At 35.0% G+C, this 15509-nt stretch overlaps 1 protein-coding gene across 1 annotated transcript in view; it reads right to left on the reverse strand.

The window, feature by feature from the left end:
• Nucleotides 1–7372: 7372 nt before the first annotated feature.
• Nos (Nitric oxide synthase) overlaps nucleotides 7373–15509 on the reverse strand; it is a 560518-nt gene continuing 552381 nt past the window's right edge. The window contains exon 25 of the mRNA XM_081770724.1: nucleotides 7373–14914. Coding sequence (XP_081626850.1) covers nucleotides 14807–14914 — 108 coding nt within the window. The 3' untranslated portion in view covers nucleotides 7373–14806. The remainder of the gene's footprint in view (nucleotides 14915–15509) is intronic.

The raw sequence follows: 15509 nt of genomic DNA on the forward strand, positions 1-15509 counted from the left end.
AGAGTGCGAACGGGGATTTCCCCTTATGAATTTACAGATGACTGATATTAGAAATAGATTAAGTGCTCAAACATTGTCTAACTTGTTGCTCATCAATGTTAATGGCTCACCGCTAGACAAGCTCAGAGTAGACGAGCTAGTTATTTCTTGACTGAAGGATGAACATCATTCCACTGCGGATGATTTACCGCCAGAAAAGTTACCAACAGGAAATAAATCCGATTTCAGATTTGTTTTAAGGTGGAAAATTACGAGTTACGGAAAATGTATACTTGTATTACTAATGGCTTATTTGTGTTATTCAACTTTGTACCTACTTTTTAGTAACTCTCTTCTTTGGTTTAGGTAAACTACGTTTGAATAAATATTCATAATAATTGTAATTATGCATATTTGTAACTTAAATTTAACGTGGTGTTTTAGTGATTACACAAATTACAATTATGAGCATACTTTATGGAGATGCTCTCACCTAGGGTACCCGAGCACCTTTATACCCTATGAACAACTGATTTTTCAAGTCTTTTGTGAGAAAAATACTGTGAACTGAGAAACCATAACTTTTTCCATATTGTACATGGGTATTTTCCTGCGAATATAAGTTTCTTTTGGAATGCGTTCAGAAATTAACACTTGCAAGTATACTCTCTTAGTACAAGTATATTTTAGGCACACACTAATTTCCCCCCACCTCAAACTGTTTCTTCACTGACAAACCTTTACCATTTTATATCGTAAAGGTCAGTTCCACCGTTATTGTAACAGAGTGGTGCTTGAGCAATTGACTAGAAATTCAAACTCCGATTAGTGACATTTCACAATCTTGTTTTATTACAAGTGTAAACTCTTTAGTCAGTTGAGAAGAGGCTGTGGATCGTGTTCAGACTTCATGACGATGGATTTTGGTGAGTCAGACTAGGTCAAAGTGGATGAGAGTGGTTCATGGTGGATTGTGGGTCACGGTGGGTGGTGGGTCACGATGGGTGGTGGGTCATGGTGGGTCAGAATGGGTCATGGTGGGTGGTGGGTCAGTGGGTCGTGGGTCAAGTTTTCATTGACCCACGCCAACTCTGACCGTGACATTTCTTGTCTTGTTTGTTCTGGGTAATAAATTAGTTGTATCTTGATTAGCATTGTGCACTCTGCTACATTTTACTTTCGTTCCCATGGTATGCTGCTATTTTTTACGAGACAAGACGAGACAAAACGAGACAAACGAGACGAGACGAGACGAGACGGGACAGAACCTCTCGAGACGAGACACGAGACGGGACGAGCACATTTTTTCGAGACGAGACACGAGACGAGACATGCTTTGCACGAGACGAGACGAGACAGCCTGAAGTCTCGTCTCGTCTCGTCTCGTGGCAACACTACCTACAAACGATCTTTCTGGGTCCGCTAGTGATTATATATATAAATCACCAGAATTATAAAACTAGTAGTAGTGACACGTGTATACTATCCAAGGAAGTCGTTTGTGATGTACCGGTACTGTATATATATATATATATATATATATATAGCTATATATATACAGTAGAGCGTCGATTATCCGAACGTCGGTCAACCGAACGACCGCTTAACCGAACTGTGTACTCGCTCGCACCTGTTACTCTCTCATCCTACCGTCCATCATCCCCTCCTCACTCCCAAACCAAGTTTCCCACAGTAGTCGCCGCACTGAGCCACCGCTGGCGGAACATTGCTTCTAATGGGGCCTTCATAAGGCGCTGCTGACCGGCCAAGCCGCCAGTCGCTGTGTTTCAACAATCAGCACACTTCTGTCGGTTTGGCACTGGCTGTAGAAGTACAGTACAGTTCCGAACACCCATGTCCCCCACTTACTTCGGATAATCGACGCTCTACTGTATATATATATATATATATATATATATATATATATATATATATATATATATATATATGTGTGTGTGTGTGTGTGTGTGTGTGTGTGTGTGTGTATACGGTACCGGTATATCACAAACCACTTCCTTGGATAATGTACACGTGTCACTGACTGTGAGTTTGACCGGCAAGCATGCAATTACTTCTTTAAACTATATATAGTTTACACGTGTATATCACGTGAAGGTATGATTTGTACGGTGTAATATTTTCTGAATATTGTATTCGGAAGTTGTACTAGATTCCTACTACTTTCGGTTGTAGTATAGAGAAATTAGAGTGAAGATGGAATATACTATTGGAATTGAGTGCTGAAGGACACTTCTTGGTGGCTACTACTTGTTTCCACAGTAATACGATCAACGTTAAAACTAAAAGTGGTCGATTTTCTGCCACAAGAAAGCACTTTGTGCTATCTGTTACGGTTCTATAGGGATCAAGGTTAAACCCTAAAGTGGTTATATCTGAAACTTCCGGTTTCAGTAGCGAGTTAAGACATATTTCCTATTCTTAGAACGCTAAATCGATCCTTTAAAAAAGAAGAAGAAGAAGAAGAAAAGCGCTTCTTGCTTCTTCATCACGTTTGGTTTGTTTATACCAATACTGAAACTGAAAGTCTTAGTGGACTCCTAGGGCCTTATGGAGAGACGTTGTGACGCGTGATTAGTGCCATACTAAAGAGTTCGACTAACATGTATTTCCTGCAGTAGTCAGTCCTTTAGTATGACGCTAATCATATGTCAAAGCGACTCTGCATAAGGCTGCTAGTGTTTCTAGTTTTAGTAGAAAGTACAGGATATAGATGAAATGTACTCTTTGGATGCTAAAGTGATCAACGTAAAAAAAAAAAACGTTAATTCTTTATTTTTATTACTGCCGGTTTGAATACTGTCTCCGTAATCGAGATGGGTTCCTAACTTTTGACTGAACAAATATGGTGGTGATTCAAGAAGTAATCCTGAGAAATTCTCGTCTTGCGGACGGTCGGACGTACAGACGGACAGGGTAGATATGTAACGAATGTTTCATGAACCATTCTCCTTAACAAAATTTGTTCCTAAAAGTTCTCCATGGCAGGGATGACTTTTTTTTTTTCAAGGGAGCATATATTTTGTTAGGGGGAAATCCTTAGCATCTATTCGTCAATACGCACACTGAGAAGAACAAACACTTAATCCATTTTAGTAACAATTTACTAGCATCTATGTGCCCTTAGAAAAAGAAAACAGAAAAGAACTGCTTAGATTTTTTTATTTTCTTAGTATTAGAGAAATCGTCGGATACAAACTGAAATCATTAGTGGATTTCTGAAGAACGAATGAAATTTTTTTTAAAAAAAACTGTAAACTAAGAAGAGCAGAAAAGTTTAAAAATATAAATAAAAACAATCAGTGGGATTCGAAACATTTTCTAAAGTTAATTTTCAACAGAAAGAATGAACTAATCACGTACTGTGATCGAAACACACTGGTATTATCTTTCAGTGTATTGATATCGAAGGAACTCCTTAAAATCCTCGTTATTTTTACTTTTTTTGTTCTTAAAAAGTATGCGTATTTCTTTAGCTAAACAAAGTTTTCTGCATTTGCCAAGGTGCTGTTTTGCTCTGAAACTGACATTGCATTAAGTAATGGAATAGAACCTGAATATTTGAAATGACAAAGATTTGTTGGGAAAGCTTTACTATTCTTTTTCTCTTATAACTTCACATATTATTACTTCGAGTGCGTTGTTGCTAAACTCACAATTTTAAGGGACTTGAACCAAGCTCACAATTTTAAGGGTACAAACAATTCGAGTATTTCTGTGATAAACCAAGCTGATGGTTCATATGAAAAAAACCTTAGGAAAACGTTGCGATTAGTGAAAGCATGCGCGAGATGTTGTTCCATCTCTCGTGATATTATCCCACTGGACATTGATTTCAGTCGGTACCTTGAAATTTTGGCCCCATCAACACCCATTAGGGAGCTAATTGAATAGATGTATGGATCACCTGGGTCTTGACAGACCAAACTCTGTTCACTAGTCGGACCTGTTGTGTTGATTTTCACCACCATATACTGAACACAATCTAATTCCTCGTCCCAATAAACCACATCCCATCAGATATCCTAAGCTGGAAACCTCTGAAAGCCAGAGGTGGTGTGCTTCCCAGCTCTGCCTATCCCTATTGTCCAAAGGCTATAAGCTCATCGCGCAATAATAAATGATTTACGAAGAAGAGGTCAGCAAAACCATTGATAATTTTTTATTTATTTTTGTAAGTACTCCTATATATACAAACAATCACTGTTCCTCTTATGGGATATAACACTGAATACTAGAACCCTCTTTCATTGCTGAAATTCTGAACTATAAGTAACTTACGTATCATTAAACATGTCGGTGGGGGGTCTATGGTGGTGTTAATCACAATCTCACCATATGGCTTTGTTTATATTACATTGCCAATGGATAAGACAGTGCCAGTGATTTTGCGGACATTTTGTCTGATTAGGTGCGTTCTGTACTATTCTGTTCTTTAGTATCTTAGTCTTTTAAGATAATAATGTACGTATACCTAGATACACACAATCAATTCTGTCCGTGCCTGTTTTTAGAAACATCTAGATGAACTTCAACGGCTATCCTGACCTGCACAGCTCCATGACTTTAACATTATCGAATATCAACGCTCATTTTTCGAACAGCTTTGTGTTGGATGAAGAATGATTCACTATTCTTGCCGAGTTTATGCCTCGATTCCACAGGGAACACAAACTTCACTAAAGACAGGTATTCCAGTGCCTTAGTTATTAGATAATAGCATTTTGTTATAGCGTCTCAATTGTTTTATTAATACCTGTATGTCATAACTAATTTTAACATCAGGAATATAAAAAACTTTGACCTTCGTCGCCACAAAACGAATGTATGCAAGTTCAGTGTACTTTATGCTTACTAATCCATCATAAAATAAAATTGAGTTACCCGTTTTCGCAAGATTGAAATTTAAATTGTTCTCCTAGGTTGTTTTCTTCATTTGTTCTTACCCAAATATAACCAAGTTCACCAGGCGAAAACTTACAATAATAATCACGAATGTTGCTTAACTTGCAGACGTTAATCTAATTACGTATTAACAGTGGCAGAAATAGAGGGACAAGAGGGCAATTATACACATCATTTTGCCTTTTGATGTTGGCAGCAAAATTCCTCTTTTACGCCAACATTAATTACTTTGTTCTGGTAAATTATTTATCCTAGTTTTTGTACCAAAACGCTTACGCTGTTATTGTGAAAATTGAAATACTAAGAGTGAATTAGTGTAAGAATTATTGTAATTGTGTACAAACCCAAAGGATTTGTACCATATTGTATGACGTATCAACGGCTAGGGTTTCAGCTAATTGAGTACACATGGGTCAAACAGAAGCCTCGGTTCACTGCTCGAAATAGCACAGCAGCATTTCAATGGTGAAGAGTGAAGAAGCGAGTACGAGGCATGTATCTATATGCCTTATTGATACATCTAATGGTCATGTACAGGCAACTGCGTTCGAAAGAAGCCACATGCTCGGCCCATGGACGGCTTCTCGTACTGTACAATTGGTGCGTGTACATAGTATACCACAACGACACTGATGCACGTGAGACATTTAAAAAATCCTATGTAGCAACATTTGGGCGACGAAATGCGCAATGAGCTCTCATAACAGGGTAACAGGCACCATATTAGTATGACCATGACTCCTCCATAGTTTTAGTTCTACGGAGCATGACGACGAGTGTTGTCTGCGATGAGCTTTCACTGGCATTACTAAACACTCCACTGGTGGTCCGCATGTCTTTCCGTTGAATCTTATTGACCCAGACCCGCAAACGCCTCAAACTAAAACGAGAGCATGAACACCGTCTACTGACAGTGTTCATTACAGTTGTATTTTACAACTTATCTCACTTCATTTTGTTGTACAGTGGTGGCAGCATACGCGTATGAGCAGTTTACAGTGTGCGTTGTCTAAAGTCATTCAGTCAAACTTCAAGTATGATGTGACGTACCATTAGGTGCAGCAGTAGATATAGACATTAATGAGTTAAGAGCACTCGTCAATTACCACTATATTAAAAAAGTACATTAAAGGCCAATGTCAACCCTTCCTTCAGAAAACTTCGAACGCTATCCATCAGGAAGACAAAGCACATGTAATTCAGGATGCGCAAGCCTTCTTTGTAAAGAGGAGAGTACTTGTGTATTCCTTGCCTCTACATGGATGTTTGACATGTAACCTATCGAACATGTATAATTTGTCTTACCTTCACAGGTTCCTCTACTTACTGCGCCAATGGCTCACATAGAAGCACAATGGCAGAAGATTCCCCAGAACAGATTGAACACATGTCTGGTCTGTATACAACGATCTATAGAGGCTCTGACGACTGCACGTGGAAAGTTTCACACCATAGTGATTTATCAGTTAGATACATTATATATGGTTTCTTAACAGCCATTTACACTCACCTTTTATGGAAACTTATTTTACAGACCTACAACAGATGCTTAGATTACGCTTTCTGTAAGATGAAAAGGAACTGAATGTCTATTTTGGCAAAGGCTGAAGGGAAGGGTAAGTGAAAACAAAACGGGCATTTGAAGAAGATGGTGTGATGAGCCAAAAAAAAAAAAAAACGTTCTTAGGTCACGGTAGAGAGCTTATTTTTACTCTAAACTCGGTTTCGTGTGAAAACGTGAAACAAAATTAATTAACTGAAAGACTGTGCTCACTAGTTGAACTCAAAATGAATTTTTCGCCCTGCAGGGAGTTTGAACCAGACTTTGTTTACCGAATTTAACTAGCAACTGTAATATTTTATGTCTACTTCTCTTCCCACTGAAGCTAGCGTTATAACTACAATCCTATTTTGAGTTTGATTGTAGTTTAGCGTCCTTTTCAGCAGCCAGGTTATATGAGACGGATCTACAACTTAACGTGGAATCCGAAGAACATGAACTCACCCAAGGACTCCTGAGCAAAAGCTTTACGTTAACTACATAGTCACGAGGAAGCTACAACTACACTTTTGAGTTGATTTGAGTTTAACGTCCCTTTCTGCATTGAGGCTATATGAGACGGGACCTACTGATTAACGTAGAGTCCGAACTATTGGAAAATGTGCTGCAATAAGTACACACATGTCAAAGTGAAAATGTTTTAAATAAGATAAAATGAGACTCAATTATGTGAATTGTTTAGGTTCAGATTATATAGTTTTTGCTGGGATGTATTAAGTATTTGTTCACGGTTCTATATTTTATAAATATGATTTTGTTTAGATAATTTTTGCTTGAAGTTATATTTTTATTAAAGTACTCATTCGTAAGGCGCGTATACTAACCGCTTAGCCACGAATGAGCTCAACTACACTTTTATGAGTTGTCATTTATCAAGTACTAGAAAAAAGTAGACGTTCTTGATCACAATATATTTATTTACTTAGACAAAAGATCACAAGTACAGATGAGACAAATTGACATATTGTATATCTTTCAATAGTATTCGTACATATCTTAATTAGTAAATAATCGTTGAATATTTCATTATATCTGTATATACGTATATAAAAGACAAAAAATATTACATAATGTGCAAAGTTGATCAAAAACATTGAATTTATGGACTTTCATAGAAATAAGTAAATCTAACATGTTGATGTTAAATATAACTAAAAACGTTGGCTTCTGTTTTCTTTGTAACAAGTCAAGAACATCCAAATGATCTTTTCTCTTATTTTTTTTTTAAATTTTATTTCACGCTTGGTAAACAAGAAAAGTCTTTCGGGGTTACGTGTGGCCAGTCTAGAGGGAAATCACATCGATAGGGGCAAAAACCTTCATACAACTTCAGAAAGTTGTATAGGAAAATTAGTAAATTAGGTAGGCTTTCTTCACTTATCTTGTAAGGATAAAATTTAATATTTTATCTAACATGACTCAAGAGTCGCCGTTGTGTGAGATTGGGTAAGGAATAACTCTTAAATTTTGTATTTCATGTTTAAAGCCGATCATCTAATGACATAAATGAGTGTTTTTCGAAAGGGCTTTCGTCTCAGATCGTGATTTCTTTGAAATATCTCTTCAACTTCAAACTTAAGTTGATATTCTGAAAATTGCATTACACTAATACGAACTTATAAGCAGACTACTAAACAGATATATAACTTATTTCTTAATAAGAGTTCCAACGTGAATCAGGAAAGCTGATATATCCTCCCTTATGTAAGACTCAACAACATTGGGTATATGTCGGTATAAAATTAACTTAAATTAAAGAAGCTTTACAAAACACAATTTAACATTTAAAGCTCATATTGGAACTCTAAATTATTGTAGATGATGCATACCATAATTAAAGTCACAATTGAAGACCTGAATTGCAAAACATCCAAAGTACACTCCGTTTCTTCGTTTTTGCGTTTTTTTATGTTAGTATCTATGTTTTAAGGGCTATCCACTTGCATAATACGTAAATCCAAATCAAAACCTTTTAAGAAAATGCAAAATAATGTCAGCTAAACAGAATAGCATGCCAAGTATAATCATCTTGTCTTTTTTTTTCTAAAAATCACAAAAGTACTCCGGTGGACTTCGAATGTTCTGCAATTCAAGTCTTCACTTTAACCTACATTAAATTGTTTCTCAATATGAATTAACAGGCCATAAACACTTGTATTATTTTATTTTTCTATGGGGTCAGTAACAAAATTTGCAGATATTTCAATATTCCATAAAATTCAAAGTTTTGATCAACTTTCGCTGATTAACAATAATAAAAATATATTGGCAACTCTACACGACAAATTATTATAATAATAGTAGCAAATGATGTATCCTATTGCACAGTCTATGTGCTACAGTAATGACTGGTATTGATAGTGAAAATCAGATTAAGTATCAAAATAAACGTTATCTTAATTTTTGAACTCTAGTGTGGAGAAACCATATTTATTATAGGAAAACATGTAACGTAGCATGTTCATTTTTAAATAAAATTACCGGTTTTGCATTTTGTGTTGTCCTTGATTGGTATTACGAGGGACCGTAATGAAATAAACAATTCTCATTGTCCAGTATTGTATGTTTTAGAAAAGTGATAAAATATTGAGCACGTTAAATAACCAAAAACTCCACGAAAATGTTAAAATAACCCATGTTTAGTTATTTCTGTGCTGAAAGTAATGGTCAAGGTCAAATCATGACCAAAATCGTACATCAATTCGCCTCGAAAAAAATAATAAATATTCATGCAATTAGAAACTATACTAATTGCTATACTAAAGAAAATAGTACAGTACGGTTGAATTGAAACGTCGTCGTAATTGTTGGTTTCAAATTGCAATAAAGATGTAAAGTTAGTGAAAGTGTTGTTCGGAGATATTTTTCGCTGTATGAAGCAAAAGAAATTCCATTTGTATGTATGTTTTTAAAAGTTAATGTTTAGATATCGATTAGGGTTTCACGTATTACTAGAATAAGATATACAACAAGTAAGAACAAATATTTTGTTTATTTGCATTATAATACTACTTTGTTTATTGTCTCGTTGAATTATTTACTACGGATGTCAGTTAGTTGGATTTCAGATACACTAAAACAACAAAAGGTCTATATAATATAAATTTTTAAAAGTAATTTTTTATGCAGAATTTTATAAAACAGAGCTATCCATTAAAGAGGGTGGAATAATGGCCGATCAGACATTTACCATTTAAAAATATTTCCAGTGCCCTTTCCTGGCCCTAGAATAATTCTATTTTAGCATCAAATACCGGTAAAATGGAGGCTGATTTCAATTTTCCATAGGTTTGTTGATTTAGAGTTTTGTGTTCCTCTCATAAGTCAGTACCGAGGCTATGTAAAACATGGATGAACAGCTAACGTAAAATCCGAACCACATGTGTTCCCACCGGGAAACAAACTCGAGTCTACAGCACCAAAGGTGAGTATCCTAACCATATAGTCCTCAGAAGCTCTTTCGATTTTCAAATCCTGTATTGGAACAAAAAAAATGTTATTATAATTCGATGAAAACATGGTAACCGTATGCAATCTCCCCTTAGATACCCACACAAAAATGCATAGTGTAACTATGTAACTAAAGTCCAGGAACTCTTTAAATATTATATTACAACCAAACTAGTAAAATTATAAAGTAACAAAGTACTCATTTCAAAGAGTACAGTTGTAAGTTTTGTTTTTTTCTTTCTTATTGCATGAGTTCCATATATCGTTCCTAAGCGGTATCGTAATCAAAATAGCATTTTCTGCAGCTGAGAAGGCTTTCTGCGTCCTAAAGTTTGGCCAAAGAAGTAAAACAAAAGAGTGTAACAGATATTTCACGAAAATTTGCTATGAAATACAGTAAAGTAACATTAACCATGAAAGTAATCTGGATATTGGCATGTAAAATTTGTTGAAACTTGATGTTCGTGTGTCAAGAAGAGGAATGGTCTGCCATGTGCACATGCAAATGACATTAAACGAGAGAAAGAACTTTACAAAACAAATTCCAGAATATCTATACGCAGAACTTTGCGTGTGTTGGAAATGTCAACAATCACTATCTGATGTGTTTTGCGTAAACAATTAAACATGAAACCGTACAGACTACAGTTAATGCAAAAGTTGTATCCTAAAGACGAAGACCAGCGGTTGCAGTTTTTCTGTGCAATGCAGGTCAAAGATTTTGTTATATTTGTCGAGTCACACATGATTTCCACATAGTGTGCTTGTAAAATAAGTGCTGTTGAAAGAAAAATTACAAGTTTCCTCTTGAGAATGTATTTTTTTTTTTTTACTTTGTAATGCTACTTTGACTACAATAATTTTATTATCAAAGTGTTCCCGGTTTTTTGTTGCACATTGCTTAGGCCTATATAGGTATCATTTCCACTGCGATCTGAAGTGCTGTTCTCAGTCAACTAACCCAACTGCAGTGACGTTTTCAGTGCTATGAGATAGAAGCTCTGCCCGACGGAACTTGATATAAAAAAGGTAAGTAAATGAAGTCTGTGAAGGGAAATAGCAAATAGTGCCTTTAACATATACAAAACTTTCGTTTATTCATAACCAAAAAGTATTTTTGTTTATGTGTTTCACTGGTGTTGTTTAATATCGGTGGCATTACATTTCTCAGTATATAAACATTCACAATAAAGAAAAAAATCACATCCACCACAGGTTACAGGTAAAGTCATGTTTTACTGCATTATATTAATATAAGGAACAGGTAATAGCTCCACAGCAGAGTTCATATTTTCTGAAAAAAAATAACATATTGAAATGTAAAATACTGAATGTTATTTATCTAAACAATACTTTACGATTAGCTAGTTCTACATTGCAATAATAAGAGAACACTTGCTAAAATCCATTGTAATTATTTTTTAGTTTACATTAATATTAATATTATTATAAGCACTTGTTTACATTAGGAAATAAATCACAGCTCAGAAGTTGTACACAGTCAAGTCGTTTCTTAGTATATTATTATGATAATTTCTTTTTGTAGTACTATATATTTAAATAAATATTTTACACGTATATATTTATATATTGCATAAAAATATACACCCATTGAAATAAAAGACATTTTTCAGAGAATAAATACAAGTTATTTCGTCTTTCATATATTCTTACGTTTGATTGAATACATTGATTATAAGACAATACGCTTCGAATATATGTATACTTCGGATAATTATATGCATACACTGCGTTACTAATTTGGAATGTTTTATTACATTCATAATGATACATTTTTATAAGAATACGTAATTAAGACAAACGTATGAATTTAATGGTATATGTACCGTGTTAAGTTTCAGTTATATTTGAAGCAACATAAGAAACGATTGAAGAAGCCCAAACTATAAAGTTTTCACGTTGCAAAATATTAAAAAAAAACAAATGTTTACAATAAACAACTAGAAATATTGGTAAAACATTTTGTGCAGCAGCACGTCAGTAACTATTCCTCAAGATCCTGATAACTATATAGGTGCCGTTTTTGTCACAATATAATCAGTGCTTACTGTAGGTTTGCTCACGGTTTTCCTACATTTCTCCACAAGTGTGTTCGTCCGCGCTGAAATCACAGCCTCCGTCTTTACCTTTCTCTTTCTTTCTTCCTTTTCTTGTCACTTAAGCAATAGCTTAGACTTCTTTTTTAGTCAATATATTAATAATTAGCAGTTGAGAAAGGATTCGATTTCGATTTCTGCTGATTTCCTTCTTGCGCATAATGTAAACATAAAGATAAATAAAGTATGTGCCCAATGCATATGTGATAATGTTCGCATTTTTCTCCATATGGTATGTAAACTGACGGAACACAGCCCTTACTATTTATTCCATTACACTATCATCAAAGTCCCAGAATTAGAAAACCTCATAAATGTGGTTGTTATAAATCACAAAAGAGGGAATGATATTAGTTTTCCATTTCAAGTCATCATCGCAAAACTTTCTTTAAACTTTTATTTGAAGAAAAGAATTGGCCGAAAAACTTTTGAAAAAACTCAGAATCCAAATTTTTAGGATATGCCTAATGGAAGAGAACTGATTTTTTTTTTTTTTTTTTTTTTTTTGCAAAAACTATGATAATGCAGATACAAATTTTAAACAAAGGCAAAAATTTATAATTCCTTGATTTGAGGAACAATTATTTTCGGATTTTTTCTGACTCTAGAATAGATAAATGCCTTATTTTAAATTATGTATGTTCATCTCAAGGTAATTATACTTCAGAAATAATACTAACATATACTAATTCCGGGTGCGGCTCTTTGGGGCAAGTCACATTCGTAAAATTTAGGTTTTCTCGCTAAATATATGGTATACATGAATTACTACATTGCATATATATTTTACCTTTAATTTGTGGCGACAAAATTTAAATTTTACGGAGGCAATTTCCCTAGAAACCCGCCACTACTACTATATATTTTGCTCATTTTAATAAAAATTTCTACTACCAACAGAAATTATCTCAATAAACGTCTCTAGTGTGTTTGTAATTATTATGGTTATCCTATTAGACCATATGCCAAAAACATTATAGATAATATTTTAAAAATAGAGTTGATTAGTATATTATTAAATTTGAAAGCATCTATGACAAGCCCAACCAGAGAGCATGGGAGAAGACCGGATACATAAAATGGTATGCGGACCTTATGGGGCCTAGAAAACAGTGATGATTTCAAGGAATGACCCGGGGGAATTTTATCCTGGAGCCCGAGATTCCTCTTAGGATCACATATTCTATTGTCCTTAATGCAATTCTCAGTGTATTGAAATTCTCTCTCTCCCCCCGGAGGAAATCTGAAATCATCACTACTCGGGAGAACGTTATTTTAAGCATGTTTGCTTACTTAATCTTTAAAGAAATGTTGACACCCTATTTATAACAATCCACATACAAAGGGTAAGTTCTATGTTTTTGGATCTGAGCAACTAATTGTCACGGAACACTTGGAAACATGCTAACTCAATATTTTCAGACCCCTATTTATATAGGCTCCCCACATTCCTTTATATGCGAAAGCTACAATGTTAATAATTCTCATGAAAAACACGTGATAAAATCTCATGATTTAAAGCGTTAAACTCTTACTAAATAATACGAACATTAACGTAGAGTTTTAAAAAATAATACATAAAAATCACAACTATCAACATAACTTTTTGAAATTTCCTAGAAAATGAAGTCATCTTTGAAGATGAAAACTTCTCAAGCTCTATTCTATAACTTTGGTTTTACATTATCACTGACTTCAATGCTAATGCCTCATTTTCTGAAATTATATTGCGAAATAATGGGTTCAATTTTTCAGCGCAATAGGAAAAGTAAAATTTGCATGTTTACATTGTCCATTGTGATATTTGAAACCGAAAGCATATTTTTGGACACACTTTTCGGGGAATTTTGAGGTACACGTTACATATTTTAATCACGCTCGACTCTGGCCATAGGAGCTAAATACACGGTTCTCATTGGTTGAAGTTACCGGTTTCTCGCGACGTAGCATACATAATAGCACAAACCAAACGTGCACTGTTGTAGGTCCTGGTGGTCGACTCTACTAGCGCACGGGTTAGTAATGAAAATTACTTTTGCCATGTGTTCAAACCCGGTCTAAGTAAAGTTTTAATATAACACCTTTATCATTAAAATAAGATATAAGTAATTCTCATTTGCTCTTGTGTATAAATGCGTAAAAAGTGATTTAGTTATGTTACGAAACATAGCTGAGCGAGCGTCAGGGAAGGACGGGGGTTAGAAGCCCCACAGAGCTCGCTTCGTTCCTCCTTGACTCCTATAATAATTCTACATGACATTATGTAACACTCGGATGGTGCAACTTCGATGTTAATCTACCCTCGCCCGCATTCTTGTGACCAATTGAAAACAGTTGGCTAGGGTAGCGCATGAAAAAAATATGCGGAATTAACGGTTTCCATTGGCTAGGGTAGCGCGTGAAAAATATGCATATGATACTGCAATTGTAATTGTTGATTTCATTACAAATACTTTGTACGGTTTACTATTGCCTATATGTTTCTAACATAAATTTGATTATTTTCAAATATATTTGTAATTGTATCCACATTCTGAGAGTCATCATGCTTTTAGTCACCAGTTTTCTTTAGCTAAATTTCGACAATCATTTTGAGAACATTTATAATAATGTAAAATAAAATCTCCTCGAGAGAGAACGTAATAGTCAGAGAAGAAGTAATATTGTAGAAAAATTAATATTGAATAGAATGCAGAGTCATCTGTTGGTGTATCGTTGCAACTGGTAGTTCGCTACGTCTCCAGCCAGATGGCAGAGCCGTGATGGACCTTCGTTGCTATGGTTGAAATCCCATCTTGCTTCTGGCTGACTTCCTCGATTTGTTGTGGATTTCAGCAGTGCGCAGGGTGATTCCGAAAATGTCCTCGTGGTAGCGATTTTCATCCTGCAAAATTAGTATCGAAATATCACACACATTAGTAAAAATACAAAAATTTCTTTCTCCTAAAATTAATAAAATTATTTCTCTAAAAGGGAAATACTTTGTGAATTATTTGAATTTTTAGGGAGTTAGGTTTACCAAAACTTGTTTAATATTTACAGAACGCGATCGCAGAGTTCAACATTCGATACTTCAACAACCGCAGTAGTTCAACATTTTTTAGTATTTTCCTGGCGCGCAGGGCCTGCTGTACAGTTCAACAGTTTTCCAGCAACCATGTTCGATAGTTCAACATTTGACAAAATGGCCAATAGATTGCTCTGTACTTCAACGGTTTTGAGGTTCCGCCTCCCAGTAATTCAATGCGCTGTTGACAAACACACCTGACACCCATAGCGGAACGACGCGACGCAAGCGAGGAATTTAAAGTGTGCATTGTTGAATTTCTTTGTTTCAACCAGTGGCGTATTTACGATTTTGTTTCGGGGGGGGGGGCTTGGCTAACATTACTATTAGAAATGTAAAACTTCTGCAAAATATTTCACTTACTTTAAAATAGTAAATAAAATTTCGGGGGGGGGACTTAATCCCGGAATAT

Source organism: Thermobia domestica, chromosome 9 (genome assembly GCF_964235325.1).
Source record: "Thermobia domestica chromosome 9, izTheDome1.hap1.1, whole genome shotgun sequence".
In the NCBI taxonomy this organism is placed as follows: domain Eukaryota; kingdom Metazoa; phylum Arthropoda; class Insecta; order Zygentoma; family Lepismatidae; genus Thermobia; species Thermobia domestica.